Here is a 25388-nt window from a genome sequence, read left to right as displayed (position 1 = left end):
AAACCCAGAGTTCCCAGGTATGCTGATCCTCCTTGACTAATGTGCCGTAGACCCAAAACAGGTGGTTTCAGAGGCACAACACAAACTACTGGATCCCTGTGCAAAGTGTTTGAGAGGACCCCTTGCTTACAGCTGTGTATGCATGAAACTGCTCATGTGCACATCTTAATGACAAATTTAAGGAGTCAACATTCCACTTATAGTAAAAATATCATAATTAGTGACATATCCAGGGTTCTTTTAAACCAGGAATCCCAAGGCCCTCATGCGTTGCAAGTGGCTTACCTTAGGCACTCAACTGGTGTGACACTGTACAGCTCCACAGAGATATAAATGGGGTGTCTGGGAAGGGGCATTTGGAGAAGGGGGTGGCCCAATGCTTCAACTCCAGTGTTGGAAAAACATAAAAGATATCGAGTCCAGTCCAAGACTTTGATGAAGCCTGCATCATGTGTCTGCATCATGTGCAGGAGGCGGACATTTAAACTGTCTTAAGGCTCCCAATCGGGAAGACTATTGAAGGCCAAGGAAGTTCCCTGTGCTCCCAGGACTAGGAGAGGCCCTGAAGAAGAAGCCAATTGTGGCATTACCTGCCTAGACCTGTATGTAGTGTCTGGAGGACTTTCCAGAGCCTGACTTAGCTGGCCTGACTGGGACATTAAGATAGTAGACATTTAGGCTAGTAAGCCTGACCCAGCAAAGTATAAGCCAGTCAGGGCTCTAATTGGGAGCTAGGCTTTCATTTTATAATTTTTGTTTTGGGATGTATAAAATTTGCACTTCTCCTGAGCCTTATTACCCTAGAGGACCAAGCGTAAGATCCATAAAAGTGACATTTATGACCCTCAGATACAGGGTTTTGTCGTACTGGTTATTCCTGATTGAGACTGCTGTCCAAGTTGAATAACAAATACAATAGCGTCAAATCTGTTTTGAGTTGATTTTATAATTGCAATTCTTCCCATGTCAGACGGTATGCTAGTTAAACCCAGTTTCTACTAATCAAACTTAAAGCTGAAATACTGTTATATTCTGCTAATATTAGCATAATGCTATAAGGAACATAGCTTTACAAGCTAATGAAACCTGTCATCAAAAGTCTATTGTCTCTTGCGGCTCCAGCGAGGCTGAAAACCTTAAGAATAGATTAAAAGCCACGACATAAGCAGAGAAAACATTAAAGGTTAGATGAAGGACTTTGGTATAGAATATAAAAAGCTGCGGCCTTTGTGCAGATATCTTGAAATTTTATCCAATAATAATGACAAACTTCCAATTCCCTTCCTCGGTTACTTTTTATGATTTGTGAAACATGCTAGGTTGGTGGTTTTCATCATTTTGTCGGTTAATAGCGCAGAGTTAAATACGTGGCTTTGTGTAGCTGTGTCTTCATTACGAGCGAGGCTTCCTGAGAATATCCACTAATTCTTGTCTCATATTACAGTTATGAATTGTATCTATTTATCTATCTGACTATCTATCTATTTATCTATCCATCTAGTATCTTTTGTATCTGCTTTTGTTTGTCTGATTAACTGAGGTAGAAGAAAAGATATATGTCAGAAGAAAAGTGAAAATGTCAAAATATAAATGCAGGTTTTTAACCAGGGAAGCACTTTTATGACCAACTTATCTTATGTTGGCTTCTGCTGAAAATTATTATTTTTTAAGAAGATGGAACTAAAGCGTCTTCCTTTTTCCTTCATTTAGGGTCGGTGATCGACAAAGCATGTTAGAGAAAGAGCTTAAGAGTGTCCAAGCCTTGATAAAGGAACATGAGAACTTCATGAAGTGGATGCAGGAGGCTGAGACAACTGTGAACGTTTTGATGGACGCATCACAGAGAGAAGGCCTTCAGCAGGATGGATCCCGATTGCGCCAACTCAAAATGCAGCTGCAGGTAAGGCCTGTTTTGGGAATGGCAATTACTTCAGTATTGGCACCTTGTAGTAGATTATAGAGGTCACAATTGGGCAACAGGTGCTTTTCATCCCCTGCTGAGCATTGTCGTTATTGTGGTCTTCACAATCTGGAAATTGTTGTCATCTTGGAATGCCACAGGTTGCCAGTTGCTATAGTGGATATTATTACTGTACTATTTTAGGCAATCTATATTTCATAAGGTCTTGATTAACTACAGGATCATGGTAGATTGTAGTTTATACAAAGAACTACCATAACTTTTCATGTGTTTTTTTTTTAAATAGAACATATTTATCATTTACGACCATATTACCCTAGTTAATAAAGAACTCTATGATGTCAAGAAACATGTGCCACCAAGAAAAAGCCTTCTTGTAGTGTATATCACTTATTCTTGTTTATAAATATTCCTGGGGAGTCTTTGGGTTTGACCAGTAGTCTCTGGGTCACTCTCCTCATTCTCTGGGGCTGGGGAGTGCTGTTTACCCACCCTCGCTCCCATTAATTTTAATAATATCTCGCCTTGTGCCACCCATTGCATGGCTTACCATGCCCCACATGTGGCTAGCCCCACTCTTGTGTATTGCTGCCCCTCACAGAGCTCCTGGTAGCCAAACCTTAGAAGTGCTGATATGTATAAATGGTCTTTAAAATATTTGTATACTATATGGCATATTTTATTGTAAAGAGTGTTACTATATAATCATTCGTAATGCATTTTGTGCACTTTAATTATCTTTAATATTGAATGCAACATGCAATTACTCTGCAGTGTGTTTGAGAAGACACAAAGATGGTTTTAAATCCTACATCACCTCAGAGAAATTGTTTGCTTTTGTTGTTTCCTTAAAAGATTTCCTACGGGAGAGGAATCAATATGTGTCAGAAAATGTAGCATTTTTGTTCTTGGGAAGATCCTAGTGGGACAAAATATCAATCGATATCAATAATACAAAAAAATGTCTTTCTTATCTCGTGGAGTGTGGTGACAAAAGACTGAGCAATATTTTTCCATTAGTATTTCTAGTAGCGTAAGAGCACCGTAGTGATTTGTTTTATTTTAAATAGATTGGTCCTTCTTCCCATTAAAAATAATTATTAATCCCAGCAAATCGCAGTAAAAAAAACACAGGCTTGTCTGTATAACAATAAGAAGTATTCTCTAGTAATATTGTTTTCATCTATTTAAAAGATTCCGTATCCTCTTGAGTGCTTTATAACACAAACTGAATTGGCGCATTGAATGGAGTTTTTAATAGTAAGGGCTAATGCCATGAATGCTTTTGGACTCTTAACAGTATAGGGCAGACTGAAATATTAATACTGCTGATTTTCATCAAGAAAGAGAAGGTCAAAAGGCTTTATAAAACCCCACTCAACCTTTATAGATGACATCACAAATGACCTTATGTTCCATATTGAAAAATGACATCATTAATGGCATTTGTTGCTTTAATGATGTATAAAATCACTAAAGATGCATACTTTGGATTAGTAATAATTCTATCCTATGTACAATGTAATTGTGAATTTTAATTTGGAACATCATTTTAGGTTATAGGTTGTTTTAGCTGATTGTAACATTTCTGTGTTATGAAATTGGCAGAGATGATTGCTGCCTTGCAGTTACCAAATGGATTATCATATTCCTTTTTAAAATCTATTCACTAATTTCCTGAAGTTACTCTGATTTGCAGTCTTGGTGTCTTTTATGTATACATCTACCAATTTGTGTCTAACAATGTTTTGAATACTTACCAAGATCTTTGCATGTGAGGGCACATAGCGTTCCATGCAAGTCTGTCAGTACATGGATGATGACATGTCAAACTATCCACGTTGCGTGGGTGCTCCGTGACATAATAAGATGTCGAATCCACAAGCCTCCCTGTAGATCGCCCCATTTGAGTTCTGTGCATCTATAGCAGCCAGAGGTCCCAATACTCGGGGCACTGGATAGTACAGTAAAGACCCAGTTTTCAGGACTGTCCCAAGAAATACGGGATTGATGACAGCTCTAATCTTTGTGCAGTTTTGCTGAATGAATAGATTATACAATAGTGACTTCTATTATATATCTGGTCTAAAACATGTGGTCCCATATAGCTTTTTTAAAATCACATGTCCCATGATGCTTGGCTTGCACCTATGATCTCGCTTCGTAAGATACTAGCGCTATGGCCTCTGGTTTCTCATTTTTCCAATATTGATGTCTAGTCTGATTAGTAGAATTCTATGACGGCAGCATTAACCAGGTAACAGCAGCTTTTTTGCTGAACACAACCACTGGATAATGCATTGTCAACATGCCATGTATTTTTAACAGTTTAACATGCAGCTTGCATCACCTGTAAGAAATGCTAATGCTCGTGGGATTTCATGTCAATCCTTCAAACAACAGTTGACAGGAACATGTATAAGAGGATGCATCATTTAAAAGGATGAATATTATTCTTAGCTCGCCACATGTATTTATCAGAAGGACAGCAAAAAGGCACAGCAAATCTAGTCATATTTAGGCAAGTACATGGCCTTTTATTTGTGGCTGCACAGGGCTGTATGATGACCGGAGGTTTCGTCCATGCTGCCCAACACCGGGTTTGTTGCCAAGAGATTTACAGCAACCTCTCTGAGATATTCATTAGAAATTCACTGTACATCTACCAAACATCATGGAAGGTCCTCTGAGATGTAATAACCAACAGCGTCTTGTCCAATGCAAAGAATCCAGCGTATCAATTGCATTTAACTTTGACACATTTTAATATTGAAAGATGACATGATATGTTCAGCTTGGCTTTTAATTACAGCAAACTTCTTAAAGGAACATGCCAGCCTTATTTTCATGTTAAATCACGTGAGAGACCATTTGGTTTGAAAGCTAGTGCATTTTGCTAGGCATTCTTTCGTTATTGGTGTTCTTCTGTCTCCTCCCCCAGCGGCCACTACTGAAAGCAGGGAGCATATCACGGTATGCTTCTTGCACATGCTCAGTAGAACTTACAATCTAATAAATGAGTAGAGCTTCCTCTGGAAGAAACTGAAGCAGCCAATCATGCCTGTATGCTCTGAACACTGATGTGCGACTGGTTGCCGCTTCCGTCGTTGGAGTTCTACTGAGCATGTGCGATAAATTTACATACTACTGCTTCCTGGTTTCAGTTGAGTCAGCCATACGAGGACTTAAGCGAGACTGACGTCTCATTTTCAAACACCAATTACCAAAGAACATATGTTGTAGTTTGCAAACAGTAAAATGTGTTGGACACCAATATGCATAAAAAATAATGAATGACATAGATTTTGTATAATGCTTTGGTATAGACATGCCTGGAAATCCATCACTAATATGCAGCCTTTGGACTGTTACCAAACTATGAATCAGAGTTTTATTCCCATCACACTTTAATTAAAGGGCGTGGTGGTCTGTATGTTGGCCAGCTCAGTAGATTATATTTCCACAGGTTGTGCCAGCAGGGAGATGGAGAGCTGTTTGTAAAGTAGAGGATGTGGATGTGTAAATGTTCTTGGCACTTGCCCTGAATGTATATGCAGATCTGTTAGAGCGTTGCCGTGACTGATTCTACACTCTTGCCTTATTTGATGTTCTGAGAACGTTACTTCAGCATGCTGGCATTCATCATGAAAGCTGTTAAACGGGGTCATAAGTGACTGAAACAAGGGCACTTTAATCAGTGGACCTTTACATCTGCCTTTCTGTGTATGAAGGGATTCTTAATATGAGGAAGTGACAAGCCCCTCCTCCTGTTTTTGAACAAAATCTTTCTTTGTCCTGACGTGGACACAAGATGTAATTATTTATTTTGAATTTGCATCCCCAAATGCAAAGAACATTCCATAAGTAACCATTTTATTGAAGTAGATATCGGTAGAATATCGGTGAAAACGTAGATATCCCCAGAATTGCTGCATCATGTAAAGAGAAGTAAAAGAAACCTCTCGGTTTATTTTTCTCCTTAATACTCCATATCTCTGTGCTTGTGGAAATACTACAATCGCCTAGAAAATGAGTCCTCTCGTTCCTCCCTCACCTATGTATTACATCACAACAGTCTGACTGCCTGCAGCGACTCCTAGCTGACATTTCATGTTCATAAAGATCTTAATATACAGTGATGACCAGTAATTGGGAGTGATTGTGATTGAGTGAGGTTATTTGTGTGACGGGTGTGCAAGAGTGAGATCCCTTTAAATTAGAAGACCGGGTCATGTCAGATACGGGCACACTGAGCAGAGAACACAGCCCTGCTGAAATATTTTCAACGCGAAAATACAACAAAATATTATGTTATTTTAAAAAATGAATGTGTTTATTTAAGATGTATACCATAGTAGTAATTAGTTTTCCCTCCTACCAATGGCCAGTAGTTCTTGTTCATGTCTTTACAAGCCTTAAACCTGGGATATATGTAAATTCAGTTGGATACCAGAACTGTTACTGGAATATCTGATGGGCTCACATGATACTGTGATGCCATGTTTTCATATGCAATGTCCATTAAGATTGTGCAGCCTGGTAGCCTATAGCCATCATCACCAGTTCAGTGCCTTGTACCAGACTGTGATCATTTACATGCTAGCCAAATTCTGTCGCAACAAACTGACATAACTATTTATGCAATTCTCAGGCGTTTGAGCCCTTTGACTCAAAATGTCATGTTTGGTTACCCAGGACTCATGTCATTTTAATTTTGAAAGTACTGATAGCTTAGCTGTCCCTTGTCCAATCTTATTAATTTGAGAGCATCCTTTTCTTTCCCTTGGCTTTGCTTCACAATGTGGCTGTTTCCTGGTTAATACACTCTTAACACAATGCTGTCAGTCATAGAGATGTGTGTGTGTGTGTATATATATATATATATATATATATATATATATATATATATATATATATATATATATATATCTGTTAGTTATATAGCACCAACTAACAATACACACACATGCATACATGCATGTATTAGTATTTATCCTAAGTATTATAAAGCCAGTAGTAGGTGCATAGGAAATTATGCATTAGGCTGTGTGCTCTTGGGTCAAGAAACCCTTCTCTACCTTGTGCCACCCACTTTGCTGCTGTTCTGTTTCATGCTTCTTTTACCTTATTGTAGTTTTGTAGTTTAGAATCATGCTAATAATTGAGTACTTCATTACAGGATCAGGGCACCTCTGTACATCACATATAATACGTGGCATTATGAACTCCCATCAAGTAGTCCGTTACTTGGTTATGCATCCCACATACTGCAGGGCAACACTTTATACGTGCTGGTCCGCAGCTTGTGAAATGTATATGTCCTCAAAAATGACCCTGGTAGGTGTGCTAGCTTTGCTCGACCAGACAATCCCTCCTTACATTAATACATGGAAATGCTTACTAGGAAGATACTGGAGATCACATTAACCTCTAGAGTCTAGAGGTTATTGTGATCTCCAGAATCGTCCAACTCTGGACTATGCCGTTTCCACAAGCATCATCCCTGTAACAGCTGCCAGAAAACCAGTATTATGACAAACTGCCCCCAGCCTGAGTGTTATATAAGAATACAGTGTTCAGTGTATAATAAAGCACACCATGGCAAGGCGCCTTCCTCTAAGTATTAAGAGGAAAATGAGTAAAAATTTCAAAATGGCTCTTAACAAACTGTGTAGTTTTTAAACTTTTCAATAAAAAAGCAAAATTGCTTTACCGCTACATCTCAAACCTAGCAATAAATCACTGTCTTTCACAAGCCTACTTATTTGTCAATAAAGATGCAAATACTTTGAATTCTGAGAAAACCGTAACACGGCGTTAGTTCGCAAAAATTCACAATATCCCTTTTAAATAAAGTTTAAAAGAACAACTTGTTAACCCTTGGAGCGCCTGCATCTCACCGCTTTTGGAGACAAGGCTAAAAAATGGTAAGGCATCGCGTGACAGCACACGCTTGTCGGGAAATACGGCAGCATCAAAGTGTCATTTCTAGAGGATTTATTTTTTATACGTTGTGTTTCCAGTTTTTATTGAAACATTTGGTGCGACATGAGATTCTGAGCAAACATATGATTACAGCAAGAAATTTTTTTTTCTCAGTTATAAGATAGATACTGTTAATAAACTAAACAAAACATTGTCATTAATGTATTTTCGGGTCTGTTAATCACCGCTCTTAGATTTGTGCAAAACCAACCTGTTTGTCCTTAATTGTCTCAGGCCAGTCTAACATCAAAATAAGAATGAAAACCCATATATATATATATATATATATATATATATATATATATATATATATTAATACATTTTCTATATATATATATATATATATAATATATAATATTATTTATATTATATATATATATATTAATATATATTTTTAATATGTTATATATATAATATTATATATCGTTTTTGTAATTCTAGCTTGCGTGTGTTTGTAGAAACCATGCGTGTAAATAAATCTGAATATTGTGCTTACAACGAGCAAAGCAGCGGATAATATTTGTTTTAATAATGTTGATGTGTTTACATCGTGAAGTTATGCCCTCTCGGTTTTCTATAATGTCTATCTCCCTCCCCCATCTTGTGCCTGTGTGTGATTAATTAGCATTTTAGTGTATGGCTGATGGAATTAGAGCAGCTATCCCTCAGCTCTCCTCTGAAGATTAATACGAGTCTGTTATTCACTCTGGTGGAACTGCATTCAGTCAGAGACTGGCTGAGAGCGAGAGGCAGAAAGAGCATCTTTCACGGGAAGGGTGCTAGCATCTCTCCTTTTTTTTTCTCCTCTGCCAGCCCTTCATGTGAAAATCAGCTTCGTGGAATTCACTCTGCTTGAATATCCATCATCTCTTCTCCAGAGACTCCTCCGTCTCTCGCAGTTTAAAGGTTTTCATTCTTAAAGTCTTCCTATTGTACGGGTTTCCAGGAGGATAAGCAGGCGCTTGGCTGGAGCAGCTTACTCCTGCATGCCTGGTCTCGGCAGAGAACACAAGAGCCCGTCAGGAGCTGGCTCGGAAAGATCTTTATTCCGGGAAATCAAACTTAGGAGATGCGATCCTCTTCTGCCTTTGAAAGCAGTGCAGGCTTTGGTCTCCCTAAAGGATTTTTTTTTGTCTTGTTTGGAAACGAGCATGCTCAGACAGCTGGCAAATGGTTGTCCAGTGACCATGAGGGAATGATTGCCGTTTATCATTTATAATGCAAATTCTGAGGTTCCTGAAGAAGTGTGGCAAACTTAAAATGATGGCTGTAGTGAGAACATCTCTGCAAAAAGTTGTTGTCTTGTTGCATCACTTGCAAAGAATGGCAGTTTCTTCCCCACGTTACCAGAAACTGTGCAAGGTGAGTTGGCGCAGGGGGCTGGCGCATTCATTAGAATTCCTGCTATTTCTGGACAGTCACTTTCATGGCTTTAAAAGTGGCTTAAAGTTCAACTTTAAATATCATTTCTTTATTTGCTTATTTTCTATTAAGAACAAAGACATGATATTCGACCCACTTCATGATTACACTTTACGGTCTTACAGGTACGGGATATATCTGTGGCACTGAACAAGTTAAACAGGTTATTGAATCAGCTTGTCATATATATATATATATATATATACATATGGGTGGGTGTGGATATATATATATATATGTTACATCCACACCCACCCATACACACAGTTCCTCAACTGATGTGTTATTCTTAAAGTTAATTACGATAACTGCAGTAAAGCCACTTGTGAATCTGTGGATAAGAGTGAATGCTCTTGGGCTCGGAATTTCTCCTTCACTTACTTTGATCCACTCGGATCTTGTTTTCATGTTTTATCATGTCCATTTTTTGCTGTATTATAGCATTTCTTTTTTATTATAGCAGAAGACTAGCTTACAAAAATTATAAATGCTGCAGTGTGGGAACCAGGGAGTGAATGTCTTTAGTGACTATCCTATCATTATAATAAGGGGACAAAAATACATAAATAGAAACTATATATATATATATATATATATATATATATATATATATATATATATATAATGTTCTCTCTCTCATGCATTGACTATGATCATACCAGATGTGACATCAATAATTTAGCGTTTTGGCTTTTCTGCCTTTAGCCATAGAGTTATCATCCCTGCCAGGCAGTGCCTGTCCCAGTATGATGGATGGTTTAAACCTTCCCACTGACTGGAGCTCATTCATTTTTGAAACCCAGGGCAACTTGGGTAACACGACCTCCTGGTCATGGAGACATGTTGGTTTGCTATCATTAACAAAGTTGACTGCATAACCATGAAACATCTAATAAACCACAAAGTCCATGTTTTACTTCTTAGTTTCCATGTGGCTATGTAATAGATTCTTTAATGGTCAAATAGTATATAAGAAAAAACCTGAGCCTGGTAAACATTGTATATTCATGTGTAGATGGGAACATTTTTGTGGAGGCACAACACATGTCCAGAAACGTGCCCACACAGGCACTACTGCATTATTTCGGTTATTGTTTACCACACATAATTTCATCTTTTGATCCAGATAAAGGAATTGTTTACATTTTAGTATGTCCGTATGCATATTATTAAACTAAAACCAGTTCTGATGTTTTACCTGTGGCACTTTCATGCAGCGAATAAAGGACTGAGGCTGGTTCTGTGTCCCAAAGAGCGGTGGAAATCCTCAGCACCCAGTAGAAAGCACACGTTTCTTACCCTAAACTGAGCGTAAAGTTACCTGTCATACTGCAGACTTTGTTGAAGTACACCTGTGAGGCTCAGGAGCTCACAAGAACAAGGTTTGCATTTCATTAAACACCCCATGTGTACTACAAAGTTCTAGAAGTCATGTCCTGGAAGCTGTCATGTCTTTTAATATTTCAGGTATTTCCTCACTAAACTAGGAGTTTGCAGGTGAGCTCAATTATTTCAACTCATAAACTTCACTATACTGAATTACTGAAGAAGCATCAATAGTGGTGATCTTCTCCTACAAAAAAGGCTAGGTTGGTCCTATATAACCATATAGTAAATGTAGGGGGATATGGATGCCAGAGTTAAACAAGTAGTCCTCCTGTCATAAATAAAGCAAAAAGAACTATATTGTTCTAGATTCATTTACGTATTTTTCAATAGCAACCTGTGCAAGGACTGCTACTCCGTGTGATAGATTTAACTAATGCGTTGAATTCCACCCATTATGTTCGAATTCAAGTGAGGCTTCAGGTTCATTATGGAGAGTATGATATGTGTCTCAAGAAGTGTTTCCATTTTGCAATGATGAGGCAGTCTAATTAGTGAGCAAAGAAATAAGTGGGCATTCTGTTCAAATTAGCAAGCCATATCCGCCTTGGATCTTAAGTGCTTTCCCACAGAAAGAAGTCTTGAGTCCATGTAATCTGATTCAAATACAAGTAAAAATATTGTTTTTGTGTTCCAGTTAGCCTTTGTATGTGCTGCTACATCACCCCATAGCTGAGGGTCGCTAATGTCTTTTCTTGGTCAGTAAAGCATAGTTCTCTAGGACAAGAAGGCTTAGGCACTTTTTTTTAGAATTTGTTTACAAGTGAAAAGAAAACCCTAAAATAATTGGGACCCTCTAGACTAACCAGCCTAAGTGTCCTCAAACTTTAACCTCCATGCCAGACCCAGCTAAGTGACGCTTCGAAAAACCTGTGAGGGGAACTTTGTCTCCCATCAGCAGTCGCCCCCATTCTGAGGCTTAATGGGGTCTACATGTCTATCTCCAGCACCTGTTGCAGACTTCATCAAGGTCTCACAGCGGACCAACTTGGCATGGATTTGTGTTTTGATTGCTTTGCTGCTGGTTTTCTTGAAAACCATTTTTATTACCAAACACAAATACACTGCACTGCTCTTGGGCAATTAGATTAATAGGACTGTCCAAAAATGACTTCTTGTTAAGTTCTAGTTTAGGCTACAACTATTTTGTTCTCTGAACAGGCTTTGGGATTTATGCATAAAAACATATCTGTGATGCTAGTTAACATATTTCTACTGCAACCATTGCAATCCAGTGAATGTCTCACTTCTTCGGACTTGCTTCTGTATGTAGGCTGCTGCTCCTTAGTTGTAAGAGTGTTCTTTTTTATTTCTGCATGATGATGTATTCAGATCACGAGTGTGTACTGCCATGAGAAAAATCTCTCCGGCGTCTTATGATGTATTGTAACGTGCATTAAGTGTTTCTAAGTGCTCGAAGTCTGAAGCAGGAATAGCAAATATGTGACTCTACAGCTCAAACTACAATCCCAGGGTTTGCAGAGGGTTCGAGGAATTCTGGTATATAATTATCCGGAGAAGAATTGGCTGACTAACTGTGGTCTGCTGGTTAATACATGAAGAGAGGGCTGGTAGCTTTCAGACCAAGAGGCAAACCCAGTGAAATAACCAAGTAATATAAGAGCCCATAATATATTTCATAGACAAAGTGCCCAATTCACACTTTTAGTTCTGTGGTCGCCAACAGATCTCATGGAGCATACGCTGCCTAAAACCGTTGTTCTTGTAGATACACAGAGACTGGATGACAAGTTAAAAAAAGCTTTCCAGAAAGTGGTCCCAAAATCTTAAAATCAAGGCAGCCCAGGGGGACAATGTTGAGCTGTAGAAGGATTCTGAGATATAAATCTTGGCCTGTTTTGCTTCTAATAATATCAGCATCTTGCCCATTAATGAGACATAGTTCTTTTTTCAGTTTTATAAAAGAAAGATATCTCCATAGATCAAACCTGTAAAAATCATAACAACACAACAGCAGAAAAGAATAAAACGTTCTCCTGAACTCCAGAAATGTCTTGAGAAAGCGGGGAAAGACGACAAGCTAACAATTCTTTTCAAAAATGTTAGTGGGGCAGAATGTGGCTTTGCTACCAGTTTTCCAGCAGGTGTCGCTAGAAGGCAGTTACAGAGTACCTTATGATCTATAATGTCTGCTTTGGAGAGATAATGAATTAAAAATTACCACATTCCATCCCATTTTTACCTGGAAATTGCTTATTTATTATTGTCTTTTATGTGTTTTCAGGTGACTGCAAATTAGTCAGAGCGCCCACTATCTGGGAACACAGCTCTGTATAGTTTCATTTTAAAACATCAGTATAGTCTACAGGTGATGTAGACGGTGAGACCCTAGCGATGTCCTAGTTAGCCATCAAAGCGGGAGAAATATATAAATAATTTAAATAATCAAGATTAACATAAATACTTAAAGTGTGTCCTTTAATACATCAAAAGATCACGATGAATGTATGATACATATACATTGATTCATAGAAAAAAAAATTGAGTTTCCTTGGGGGATGGGGGATGAAAGGTTGTATATATTTGGCTTTGCTCTTTTTCTCCTGAATAAATGTCTGCAGATGCCCTTGCAGGAGAGTTTTTAACCTTCCAGAAGCAGAAGTATTTATGTTAGCCTAGCCTCTGTGCAGTAAATTTCCGCTTACCTATCTGTCCTTTTCAATCATATGTTTTGTGTTGTATAATGGAGATTTAGTGACTTGGAAGCTTGGTTTTAAAGCATCTTGACCAATTATCATGGGGCAAAACAAGCTAAACAGTCAGACCCTGTTAAATAAATTATATAATACCTTGGAACATATTGGGGGGGGTCTTCTGACAAGCTGTCTACATAAAAATATTCTGGTATATCGGGAATAACAATGAGGTGTCTCAAATGTGATGTATTAGATTTTAGTACCAATACTAAATAGCTCTGTTCATTTATAAAACCAGAATATTTTGTTTTTTTGTAATTGTTTTGTGGGAGATACTTGGTTAAAAAGGGTTTTGTTAGGGAAGCTTAGATTCAGGTGTTTTTGCAGCACAGCTAGCACTGTCTAATCACTTTTCTGTCTGGCTACCTGAACCAAACACCACCAAACAGAAATGTATAGATACAAGTGAAATAGACAAATGGGGAATAAAAAGGGAATTGAGATGGCTGCTGCCATGGCATACACATAAGGATCCCTAGTGGATTTGGAATTACGGTAGATAGGATTGCGTATTGGATTACCTACAAGAAATTGGAATCTCGTTACTGCAAACATGCTAACCCGCTACACACACGTCACACATTCCATAAGTCATACCACTCCCAACGTTACAGGTGTCCAAATAGAGACCCCTTTGTTGAGGAGCAGGGATAGATGTGGGACCCTGCCCACCTTACCCTTGTGACGCTCAGGTTCAATGTGTCTCAAGGTGGCCACTCTGGAGGTGTGATAGAGGCCTGTGCTGCAACTGCACAGATCGTTAATGATTTCACAGCTCACTGGAGCAGGGGACATCATCAGGAGATCTCTGCAACAGACCCATAATCCCAACTGCCCACAAGAGAAGGATGATGGGGCAGCTCAGCAGGACAGTGTCAGTAATTTGTGACTTTTCTGCAAAAAAATGGATGGGAGATAAACAGGCCCTGATGTATTGTTTTATCTGTGTTTAAAGGAGCCATTAAGCACTGATCTCCCAGACTTATGGGATCACCTAAAAGAACAAGAGAAGTTCCCCTTGCCTACCCCTAGCAATGTCTATGCGGTCTGTTATATAAGAGGCACACACCGGTAGACAATTGCTTTAAACTTTAAAGTGCTCTAACTTTTCTCATCCTTTAAAAGAGTTGTCAGGGTTGCCTCAAGTTTCTTTTTATAGTTTCCATATGTAATTGAGCAATATAGCCTCATTTCTCAAAAATGTAAATATGATAATAGCTAATGACATCTAAATAGCTAAAGAAATCTGTAGTGTGTAATTACAGATCTCACTGTTCACTTGACGTGAAAGAGCTCACGGGAAGATAAGATGAGCTTTCGTTCGCGTGACTTTTAATAAGAGCTATGTCGTACCTGAGCATACAAAGACAGTGGCGTCTATGAAGCAGAAGATCTTAGCAGCTGTCACCGATACAGTCCATGTTTACGAACGTTCTGTAGAGGAGTGACGGGAAGCCATATCCCCGCTGGAGTCAGATGAGAGAGGAAGTGGAGAACTTGTCCTAGCTCGGAGTTACTAACACATTGGTTTGTGAATAATTTATTGCAAGAGGAAAGTTAAAAAAGGAGTGTAAACCTGTGAATATTATGGCATATGCTGGCGGGCATTAAATCCCGATGGGTATTTCATCAGGTAGATAGGAGGGAGGATATCAGTTAATCTATAACATCATTGTCAATAAGTTTGACAGCTTGGTCATCAAATGAGGGTTTATTTATTTTGTTACCTGAGGGCTAAGATGATGCGTTGATGGTAATAAGAAGTGTCGTGAGCTACTTACTCATTTTATCATTAAGTAGGTCAATTTGTAAGATGCTGGCAAAAAAAGTAAAACCTCTCAAAATTCTTCATAAATCTGGAGATTCATGGGCTAGAATTGTTGTCTCCACAATATGTACTTTTGTGCAAACCCACAAAACCCACTTTGAGATAACATAGATAACATGGATCTGCTGTTCAAAAAGCGCATGTATTGTTCCTGCAGCATGTTCTCCACTATTGCATTTGCTTCTGTTTTTGGGACGGGGAGGAAGCGGTAAGAATATTAGAAGGATTACAGACAGTACGTTGTTACATGCTGATTTTTTTAGAGACGCCATTTATGTTCCATGGCCATTAAAGCTATTAGCTTGAATTACAAATTCTTAAGAGACAAGTGTCTGTAAAAAGATTGGAAAGGCTTCTTAATCATGAAAATGTGCAAACACAACTGAATTCATTTCTGACATTGGCAATCCTAAAGGTGCTATATAAATGCCATTAGTTTTTTGAGTAAACCTGTTTCATATCATACATCACTATGGTAACCGCGTGCCCCCAGGCCAGTCATCTTCGAAAAAGAACCATTACATCTCAGATAAAACCATAACTGAATCCAGCACTGAAATTCCCCTTTTGTGGCATTTTACTTGTGACTTATGGTATTATTATCTTTATAAAACATATAAATATAATATATAATAAAAATACTATTTTTTTAGCATTTTCTCAGAATTATATTTTCCAGCTCTTCTATCACACCTGCCTTTACTAAAGAGTTTGTCAGGCATTTTATTTTCTTCCCATGATTCCTCAGTAAAGATTTGATTGGAATTCTTCAGTCTGTGGTAACTCACCTCCTGGTTTGTCCCGTCAAAATTTTATCTGAGTCTATATAACTATATATTGTTAGCAACGGTTTCCTTTAAGTAAAGATATTATCAGAAATATCTTGTAAAATTCTAGTTTTGCTCACATACAGCACAATGGGAGAAATTTTAATATTTAACAGATGGAAACTACATAACTAGTATGTTGTGTGTGTGTATATATATATATATATATATATATATATATATATTTATATATATATATATATATATATATATTTATATATATATATATATATATATATATATATTTATATATATAGTTATTAGACTTGCGTAAGTATAAGGATTGCGTATGATCGGGAATGCGTCTTTTCCTATTTAAAACAGCGATTCATAAAATATCCCCATATCCTCTTAGCTGCTATCTGAAACACATGTTGTGTGCATGAGAAATGTATCTGTGGGACTTGTGTGATGATATTATGACAGCATCTGATGTCATTTGAAGCAACCTAGTATTGTATGAACTAAATACAGATTTGGCGCTGGACATTTTAATATAAACTGAACTAGTCGGTTTTGTTAATGCAGTTCTAAGGAAGTGAATAGAATTCCTCTGCATGCCTCTGCTTCATTGATTTTATTGAAGCCCTTATTGTTGAATACGCAATCAACAGGCCATTGTCTTTAAAATTGGATGTCAGATCGTCTCAGCTTTTTGTTGGTTTGATATTGATGTATATATAGCTGAGCAGCTCTTTATTTGCAGTAAATCACTATAATCCACTATTCCTTGTGTGAATGGAGAACATTTTCTTCCTTACTAGTCCATGAAAAAGTATAAATTAAAAAAAATAAAAAATAGCAGATGTGACTGGCACTGAGTGGAGATAATCCCTGTGCATTTTACATCACTTGTCTCTAGAAACATGTCACCATTGTGAATTTAAGATTGTTCCAGAAGTTTAAATCGTAGGGTCACCAGATGGTGAAATGCTTAAAATAATATACAGATTCAGCTCTTTTACTTCCTCTGAATTTTGCATAGTTTTAACAATTAACATAGTCTTTCCAATGGAAGCTATTTGAACACTTTCTAACTTTGAAAGAACAAACTCAGGATAAAAAGCAAAGACTCATGCCAAAAGCTTTTCAAGTCATCCCATAGTTCCTGGGCGAAGATATAGTAGGATCAAGATTATGTAAAGCAAATGCAAAAAGTGTTTTCTTGACTTTGTTTTACTGTCAGTGAGTAAATATGATAAGCAAGCAGCATATATGTAGTAATTCTGCAGTTGCTTTTATATGCACCTGTACCAGGAGACAGATCTTGGCTGGGTGCTACCCTAGGCTTGACTCTGAGCAATGCCTCAGCTGCCCCCTGCCCACTTTCCTCTGAGGCTGCCCCATACACACTTTCCCCTGAGGCTGCCCCATACACACTTTCCTCTGAGGCTGCCCCCTACACACTTTCCTCTGAGGCTGCCCCCTCCATGCCCATTTCTTCATGGCATATATATGGGCCGGTCACAAGGGTGATCTCTGGTTCCCCCAACTGTCCCTGGTTGTGGAGGCAGAAGAGCTACTGCTCCCCTGGAACTGCCGCCCTAGGCGTAGTCACCCCAGGCTAGAAAATACTTTTTGACCAATTGACCATGAGTGTTACCCAGAACCATCTTCTTGGTCAACTAAGAATGAAACAAAAGTCCACTAAAAAGAATTGAAAGTAATTTAATCATTTGTATTTGTTTGTAAGCCATGAAAAACTATACAAATCATGGTAACATTTGGTATAACGTGAAATGCCGGCTGAGAAGCTACAAATCCAAGCAGTATTCCTTGAAAGTGCGGTGCTCCGAATTGCTCTGCCAACAATGCCATTATCATTAGTAAAGAAAATACAGATACAAATGCCGGGCTGCTCCCCAGTAAGAGCCATAACAGTAAAAATCTATATAAACGCATCAAGTTCTTTGCTTTCCTTTAGCGCTTTTGCATTTCATTTCAAAGTTAAATTGACTATAAAACATTTTACTCCCTTTATATACATATTTGTATTAGGCCAACATCTCTTGCAATGCAGTACAACATCTTGTAAATATATAAATGAAATACAGAATTGAGTACAAATAGCATTTAGGCTGTGAGCATAAAGAGAAACATCCACGTTATGATAAGTCAGTGTCTTCTTGTTAGATCGTATCAGTCTGTTATATGAACATCTCATGCAGGTAAATGGAAGCCCATGGAAGGGACTAAAAAGGTGACCCACTTTGTGCCCTTATCTGCATGCCTTTGCTTAAAACTCTTAAAGTGCTTAGGAATCTTGGCACTTTTATGAGTTCAGAGCAGGGTAGCTTTAAGACATGATCATATTGGCATACATGTATTTTATTTTACTCGTACTATATGGTGAAGGTTTTTGTGGCTGGATTTCCATAAGCATACTGTTGCTGGCTCCCATGTAAAATGCTTTTGTGGAGTGTATTTTACTATATATGCTCGGAATACCTGGGAAGCTCTCCCTCTTCTGGGGGGATTAGCTCAGCGGGCCGTGGCTAGTGCCGGACAAAGTAGGAAAGTAGATATGGCAAAACACCACTCCCGCTGTCTGGGAAGCGAGTAAGGTTACCCAAAGACCCGGGGAAGCAGCACCTCACCCGGAGACTCAGGGTCAAAGGCAGAGAATTCCCAGGTATGATGCTCAGTGTTAGGGATGTGCCGTTTCATAGTACAGTACTTACAAAATAAATGTGAGCTTTGATTATGTACACTGATTTACTTACAGATTTACTGTAGACATGTTATGAAAATTCCCACCCTGTTCTAAGCTCAAAGCTATGTGTAAAGTAGCTGATATATGGAAATGAGGCAAAAAGTGACATACCTCGTGTCCTTGTTTCCATGTCTGTTTTTTTGTGAACTGTCACACTTTTATGGATTCCATTCACAGCTCATAATGGATGTAAGCATATTTTTTTTGCAATGCTATGTACTAAACATTAATACACAGGGCACCAGGTAATATTTAAGAGCTTTGAATCTACCCGATACGCACAGACTCCCAGGGAGCACAAGAAGAGATTGATACTGACAGAGGAGCACATTGCCCAGTGCTAATGGTAGAAGGATCTCAGGGAGCACCATCTGCTTATCAGGACCTGAAGGCCCTTTCACCCCAACAGCTATACCATTACAGAGTAGAACAGCATCACAAGAAAGGAGCTTGCAGGAGAGAGCCAATGACTTAAGAATCCTAATGATGTTATATTTCTTTGTTGAGAGCCTAGTGTGTCTATTTATAGACAATAAGAAGCCGCCTAACATGATTTATCATTATTTGCATATCTAGCATCTGCATTTCTAATTTGCCTCGAGGAGGAAAAAAAACTTTATTTCTTTGGCTCTTGACTCGACTGCAACAGGGGAGCCATGAAGGAGAGAGGTTTGTGGACGCTTAGGGGCTTAGTGGAGTGGAAGAGAGTTTTGTGAAGCGAGAGCCCCTGCGTTGCGTTGAGTGATAAACTGTTGTATGGGTCGACTTCAGATGCTTTCTGAAAGAATTACCAGACTTTTTTTCTGGTTAGTCAGTGTAATTTTTGCAAATGATCTATAGAAGACCAAAAAAACGGCCGTGGATGTAATCTGTTGCTCTATACGTTACATCTTCATAAAATGAAGTAACTATGAATAAGACGGCAAGATGAGATAAGTCAGATTCAGTTTTTTATAATATATTTTTTATGTTTAGTCAAATACCACATGAATTCTACCAGACAAACGGGATATGTAAAACTTGACTATGACCATGCATTAAATGCTAACCTGATATTATACATCCTAACAATCTCGGTGTTTCATTGAATAGTCCTGATTTATGGGTGCTGTCCTAGGTTGTTGCCCCACCGTCCAGCTTTTACGGGCAGTAGAGAGCATGGACCGCATAAGGCGATCCTCTTATCACTAGGATCAAGAGATGACTATTCAGGCAAGCCCGATCTGCTGCCACAAACCCCAACACAGGCGTCCTCATTGCGATACGTGAAATATGAGCTTTCTGTATTGTAAGCTCATTTGACATCTCTATATAAATGAATAAATAATAAAATGTTGCTCTGATTGCTGGAAGATGGTCATGACTGCCCCTTTAGTACTGCTCCCTAGAGCCTCATTACTCTTAACTATCCTCAGGGGTATTAAGCCTGTTGTTTAACATGGTGCAATAAGATGAACGCTTGCTAGTTCCTCGCAGAATGAGCTGACATGTGAACCATGTATAGAAATACTAAAGAAACATCATTTCAGGGAATTCCACTTTGACAAAACTCAGGTATACGCTAGGCACGTAAGTAGAGCAGAGCTGTTCTCTCATCTGCACGTTTAACCCCTTAAAAACAACACAGTAACAAGTGCCTGCATTTCTTTCACAATCTTTTGACAATTAACCCTTCCCAGCAAAAAGTATGAATGATGCAACATTTTACATGATTATTCCTGAGAAAATTCTGATGTTTCTAATGCTGCAACTAGCTGCAAATGTTAATTCAGCAGAGAATGAAGAAAAGCACCTTTAAAATACTATGTATTATGAAAAGAACTCTGACTGTCAATTAAACACTTATAAATTAAATATTGATTGGGTTAATAATGCAGTCTTTTTTTCTTTTGAGTACCACTGGAAAAGCTAATTAAACTGCTATTATAAGTAATACTAGAATAATGTCAATTAAAATATGAGAAAATGTGAGTGGTTGGCATTAACTGTTATTGAAAACACATTTCAAATAGTTACTTTTCTTTAATTATGATATCTGTTTGTACAATATAGCTAAACCTATCTGTAGGTATAATTAAGAAAGAAGCATTGTTTTATCTGAATTTACTTAATAATTGCTAGCAGTTTTCTCATTATCACTTGAATAATTAATAGAGTCTGACATTAGATATTCTTAATATCAAACGTGTTGTCAAAATCATACCATTATTATTTTAAGTGCGGTCCTTTATAGTTTAATAGGAAATCATATAATGTATACTATAGTGGCCTCACCCCAATTCCTGTCTATATGCATAGACGAACGTTCGAGGAATATTGAAGCTGTATTATCTAGGGATCTACAAAGGGTTTAAGCACAGGGTCGTTACCATGAATGCTCCCTTAGGTGTCCAGTTTTGGAGAAATAACTTAGAGACATGGTGTATTTTATATAATATTTTCGATTAAGTCCTGAGGGAGCCAGGTAGCCATGGCTGCTAACACTGTTATTTCTTTATTGCTTTGTATGCTTCATATACTATACTGTACTTGGCTCCTTAATCCAATCAGGTTGGCTCCTAAATGCAGACCAGGTGCCCAATTCCTACAATATGTGTCAAACACAGATCTATTGTTTATTGAAACAGTTGTAATAGTATTGAATCCTGACATAGTTGTTCTGTTGGCAATTTGCTCACTTGACATATATAAATTATTGCCTTCGGGCTTCCCTGTAAAAGTAGCCAGTGACTGGGAGCAGTATCAGTCCAGCATGTTTATTAATCCATTCTTGGTCTCTTCTGCGCCTTTGGCAGACATTCGATTTGTTGGCAGGATAGTGTGTAGGCCATGAAGCCCTTATTCCAAGGACCATGTAATTAGCATGATGACTTGCCATCTTCCAGTGCGTACAAGGTCATCTTTTTTTCCCGAGACTTCATTTAGTTAATGAGGCAGCAATGAGCCAGCAATCAACTGTAGATAAATTGGTATATAACAGTAATGTCATCAGCAAAGTGCTTTGTTTTAGTTGTTTGATGAAACATTACACTAATTTGAATGTAATTTAATGTACAATTTTAATAGTAACATATTTGTTCTATTTCAATTCTAAATCATTGCATTTCATTGACGCTTTTAATTCACTGCAGTTCTGACTGCTGAAATACGTCATATTGATACTGTTGACCGTTTCTGGTGATTCCTACATTGTCCAGCAAACGTACAGGTAAGAAGATCAAACCTGGTCTTCTTACGTTATGGTCAACCATGAGCCAGCTTGAAATGCATGAAATGTTGGTGTAATAAAACAAAGTAAAAGTGACAGTTTTTACAAAATGTAATACTAAAAAATAAACCAAAAAAGTTTATTATCCATTTAATTCATAAAATAATTAAGTCCACAGGAATGAAATGCAGCAAAATATTCATAGACAATAAGGGGCCATCTAAGATTTAGACCCTCTTGGATTAAGGTCTTGATCTTGGAAGGCTCATTATATCATGGTGACCAGAGGGTCAAGGTTTGGAAGCCTTGTTGGAGAGGTACAGGAGGAGAAGACTCCAATACATAATAGGACTGGAGGACAAAAACCCAGTGCTCTACATGGTGGTGTTATTTATGCATGTTTCAGAGCATGAATTATAGGCTGCCTTTGTTTCTGTTAATATTTGATGCATTAAAGTTGTTGTCTAGGATCTTTTTGCTTTTTAATCCCTGAGGACCTAATTACATTATGTATTATAAGATAATATAAGAAGAGGAGAAGAACATAAATGAAGAAAACGTAGCCTCCTTTTTACATAATTAAATTTTTATTACGTTTTGCTCTGTTTCTTTTTTTCGGTTTAACACTTGCATTGTATTTGTTAGGTTTACATATTTATGACATTGATTTATTTTTCTTTCTCCTATTTTTGGCTATTACCCACTCATTCTAACTTCCATCTTATTGGTAGCTTTTGATTCTCATTAGCAAATCCTAAACGGTTTGTCATCTTGTTTTTGAGTTGATTTGTTAGGCCAAAACCTCGCCCACAGTCGAAACTAGATGGAAGGAAGATTCCCCCTGTGTCCATCAACTTTGCAAGGTCACAAAACTAATAATTTTGGTGCAGGTCCACCATTTGAGAAAAGTTTGATATCATTTTGGATTTATTTTTTTTCTTTGCATGGAAAATTTAAGATACTTAATTTGTCTATTAGAGAATTATCAGTTAGAAAATCACTAGCAATAAGGTATTAACTCAAAATTTGCAATTGAGAAGAATTGAAAAACTGACCAATCTCGTACCTCTTCTTCAGGAAACCTTTCTTCTAAATTATTACAAAGACAGTTTACTGTATAGCTGTCCCCTATATCATCTGGAATAGATTGGAGAGTGGGCAGTTCCAGGTAAGGAGTGAGCCGACCCTAACTCCACTCTCCCTACTCAGATTAAAGCAGTGCGTCAGAGGCTTGGGAATCTTCTGTGATACCAGGAGCCTTCAGACTAAACTTAGTTTTCTTGAGCATTTGTATACCATGCTTGGATCACAGAGCTAAATTGATACACTGCAGACGAAACTTGTTGTCTATGCCTGTTGAGTACAATACTTGTATGAATTGAGAACAGACATGTTTATTATATTGTTATTGTGTAGAATCTGTTTCGGTGCCTAGTCTCAGATTTGTATCAGACTTGTAGCTACCTCTCCATCTGTTGTTAGTAATGACGCATGAATTATTGGGCTGTCTTTATTACATTACACATGCAATTTTTTTTTTTGCTATTCTCAAAGTGGTTTCAGAATACTGCAGTAGGCACAAAAATTTTATATAAGAATAATGTTATAATGACAAGGATTTTTGACATTTATAAAGAATTCAATCTTTTCATTTATTTGAAATTTCAATAGGCTTTTGCAAAAGGTTTGTATGAGAAACACTTTGCAGGAATGCTAATCCCTGTCTGTTTTCCGACGTCGTCCTCAGACTGTCTTTTATACTTTGAAACAGAGTGCTTCTGGGTTGTGACGTCCTCATTGTGGTACAGAGTCCTTGGACACATGGAAATTAGGTAGACTGGGGGCAAGTGGAGATTTGCAAGGTCCAACTTTACTGCCAATGAAAGTGCTGAAACTCAGATTCTTGTCTCAACGGTCAATGTGAAAGTTGCACAGGCTGATGGATTTTGCTTCCCAGATACTGTGTGATTGCTAGCCAGCCCATTCAGAAACTTCAGCATTCTGATACTTTCCGCACAGTGGTCCGTGGCCCACCTGAGTATAGGTTCCTAGAGCAAGTGTTCCACTTCTCCCTGTGCATGAGACAGCCTCTCTGCAGCTATCTGTCTAGCTCTTTATGGCCCTAGAAAATGAAAGGTTGTTAATGTATCCTTAACCCAAGCTGTGCCATTCTTCTAAATATCTCATATCCTTCTGGCACTGATGAGGTTCCTCCCTGTCTATTTCTGCTGCAAGGATCAGCCAGGAATTGTGTAGAACATCAATGCATATTAGAACAGTTACCTGACTTGACAGGAACTGAATAGAACCCAGTCATCAGGGATCATATATGCCAGTCTGTAGAATTAAAAAAGAAAAATAAGTTAAATTACTTTTTTTAATTATCTCTAGTCTTTTCCTCCTGTCAGACTGTAATCATGATAGATTTAATTAATTGTTCAGCTGTTCTCTTAGTAAACTATGTTTCTGTCCATCCACTCATGGTTTCTGAAGGGAGAACTGTGCATGGAATTTCATTTTCCCTACCTTTGTACAAATCTTATGATCCTGTCACTCCAGATCATCAGTGAAGCGCATTGCTATTGCAGTTGTTAAAAGTTGCAAGGAGCTCCAAAATTCGTGTGGCAACTTAATTGTTTTCATTTTGCAGAATGGTGCAAGTCAAATGAGGAGCAGCATATTCTTGCAGCTCGGCCTAGGGTGGCAGTCCAGGGTTAAGCAGGCCCTGTGTCGCATTATTCGGGGGTGTAAATCACCTTATCCAGCTACCTGGTGCTTAATGGTTCTGGCTTGTTTTCCCTTTGTAACTGGCCCATTTAAACCACGAAGGTCTGTGCCTAGCCAACACATCCCAAATATTATCTCTGACATTGCACGGCAGTCCTCTTTAGGCAAAGCACTAGGATGTGATATACCAGCACTCATCACAGATGATATCTAGAAAGAGAGAGGCCTTGGGGAGACTCTTAAAGCAATAACCTAGGTGAGACCTAGAGCTTCACCCCACATAAAAATACCACTGCACATGAGTAACTTGCAATTTTGAGTTTGCTTGTTTTCAATTCTTTTGTTGTAGTCTCTTAAATTCAGAGTTTAAATTCATGACCTGCATAAAGAAGTCTTTACCAGAGCTGTCTGAGTTCAGTCTTTGGTAGACAGAGGCAAACATGGTTTTCAGTGTTGGATTTTGCACACTATTTCGAACAAATCCGTTGTTTTTCCTAAAAAACACATTTGACAGTTTTTTCACTCTATAAAGACATGGAGCTGGGTTTTCAGATTAAAGTAAGTGATTTATATGTATTACAAGTCTAATTTATGTATACGAAGGGTCTGCATGGTTATTTCTCAACGTTATCCTCTCTTTGCTCTGTTTCTAAG

The 25388-nt window shown here is 38.0% G+C and overlaps 1 protein-coding gene across 5 annotated transcripts in view; it reads left to right on the top strand.

Annotated features, from left to right (window-relative positions):
- The window catches only part of UTRN (utrophin), a 284301-nt gene that overhangs the window by 115005 nt on the left and 143908 nt on the right, over window positions 1-25388 (top strand). For 3 of the 5 annotated variants that reach the window (XM_053460556.1, XM_053460558.1, XM_053460557.1), the window contains one exon: window positions 1711-1900. In XM_053460556.1, coding sequence (XP_053316531.1) covers window positions 1711-1900 — 190 coding nt within the window. Of the gene's footprint in view, window positions 1-1710; window positions 1901-9030; window positions 9269-25388 lie in introns of those variants that run through there. The other 2 variants (XM_053460559.1, XM_053460561.1) reach the window with 2 other exon arrangements.

The sequence above is a fragment of the Spea bombifrons genome, chromosome 3 (genome assembly GCF_027358695.1).
Source record: "Spea bombifrons isolate aSpeBom1 chromosome 3, aSpeBom1.2.pri, whole genome shotgun sequence".
Taxonomy (NCBI): Eukaryota; Metazoa; Chordata; class Amphibia; order Anura; family Pelobatidae; genus Spea; species Spea bombifrons.
Note: the sequence above shows the minus strand (reverse complement) of the source record. Positions and strands in the feature narration are given on the sequence as shown.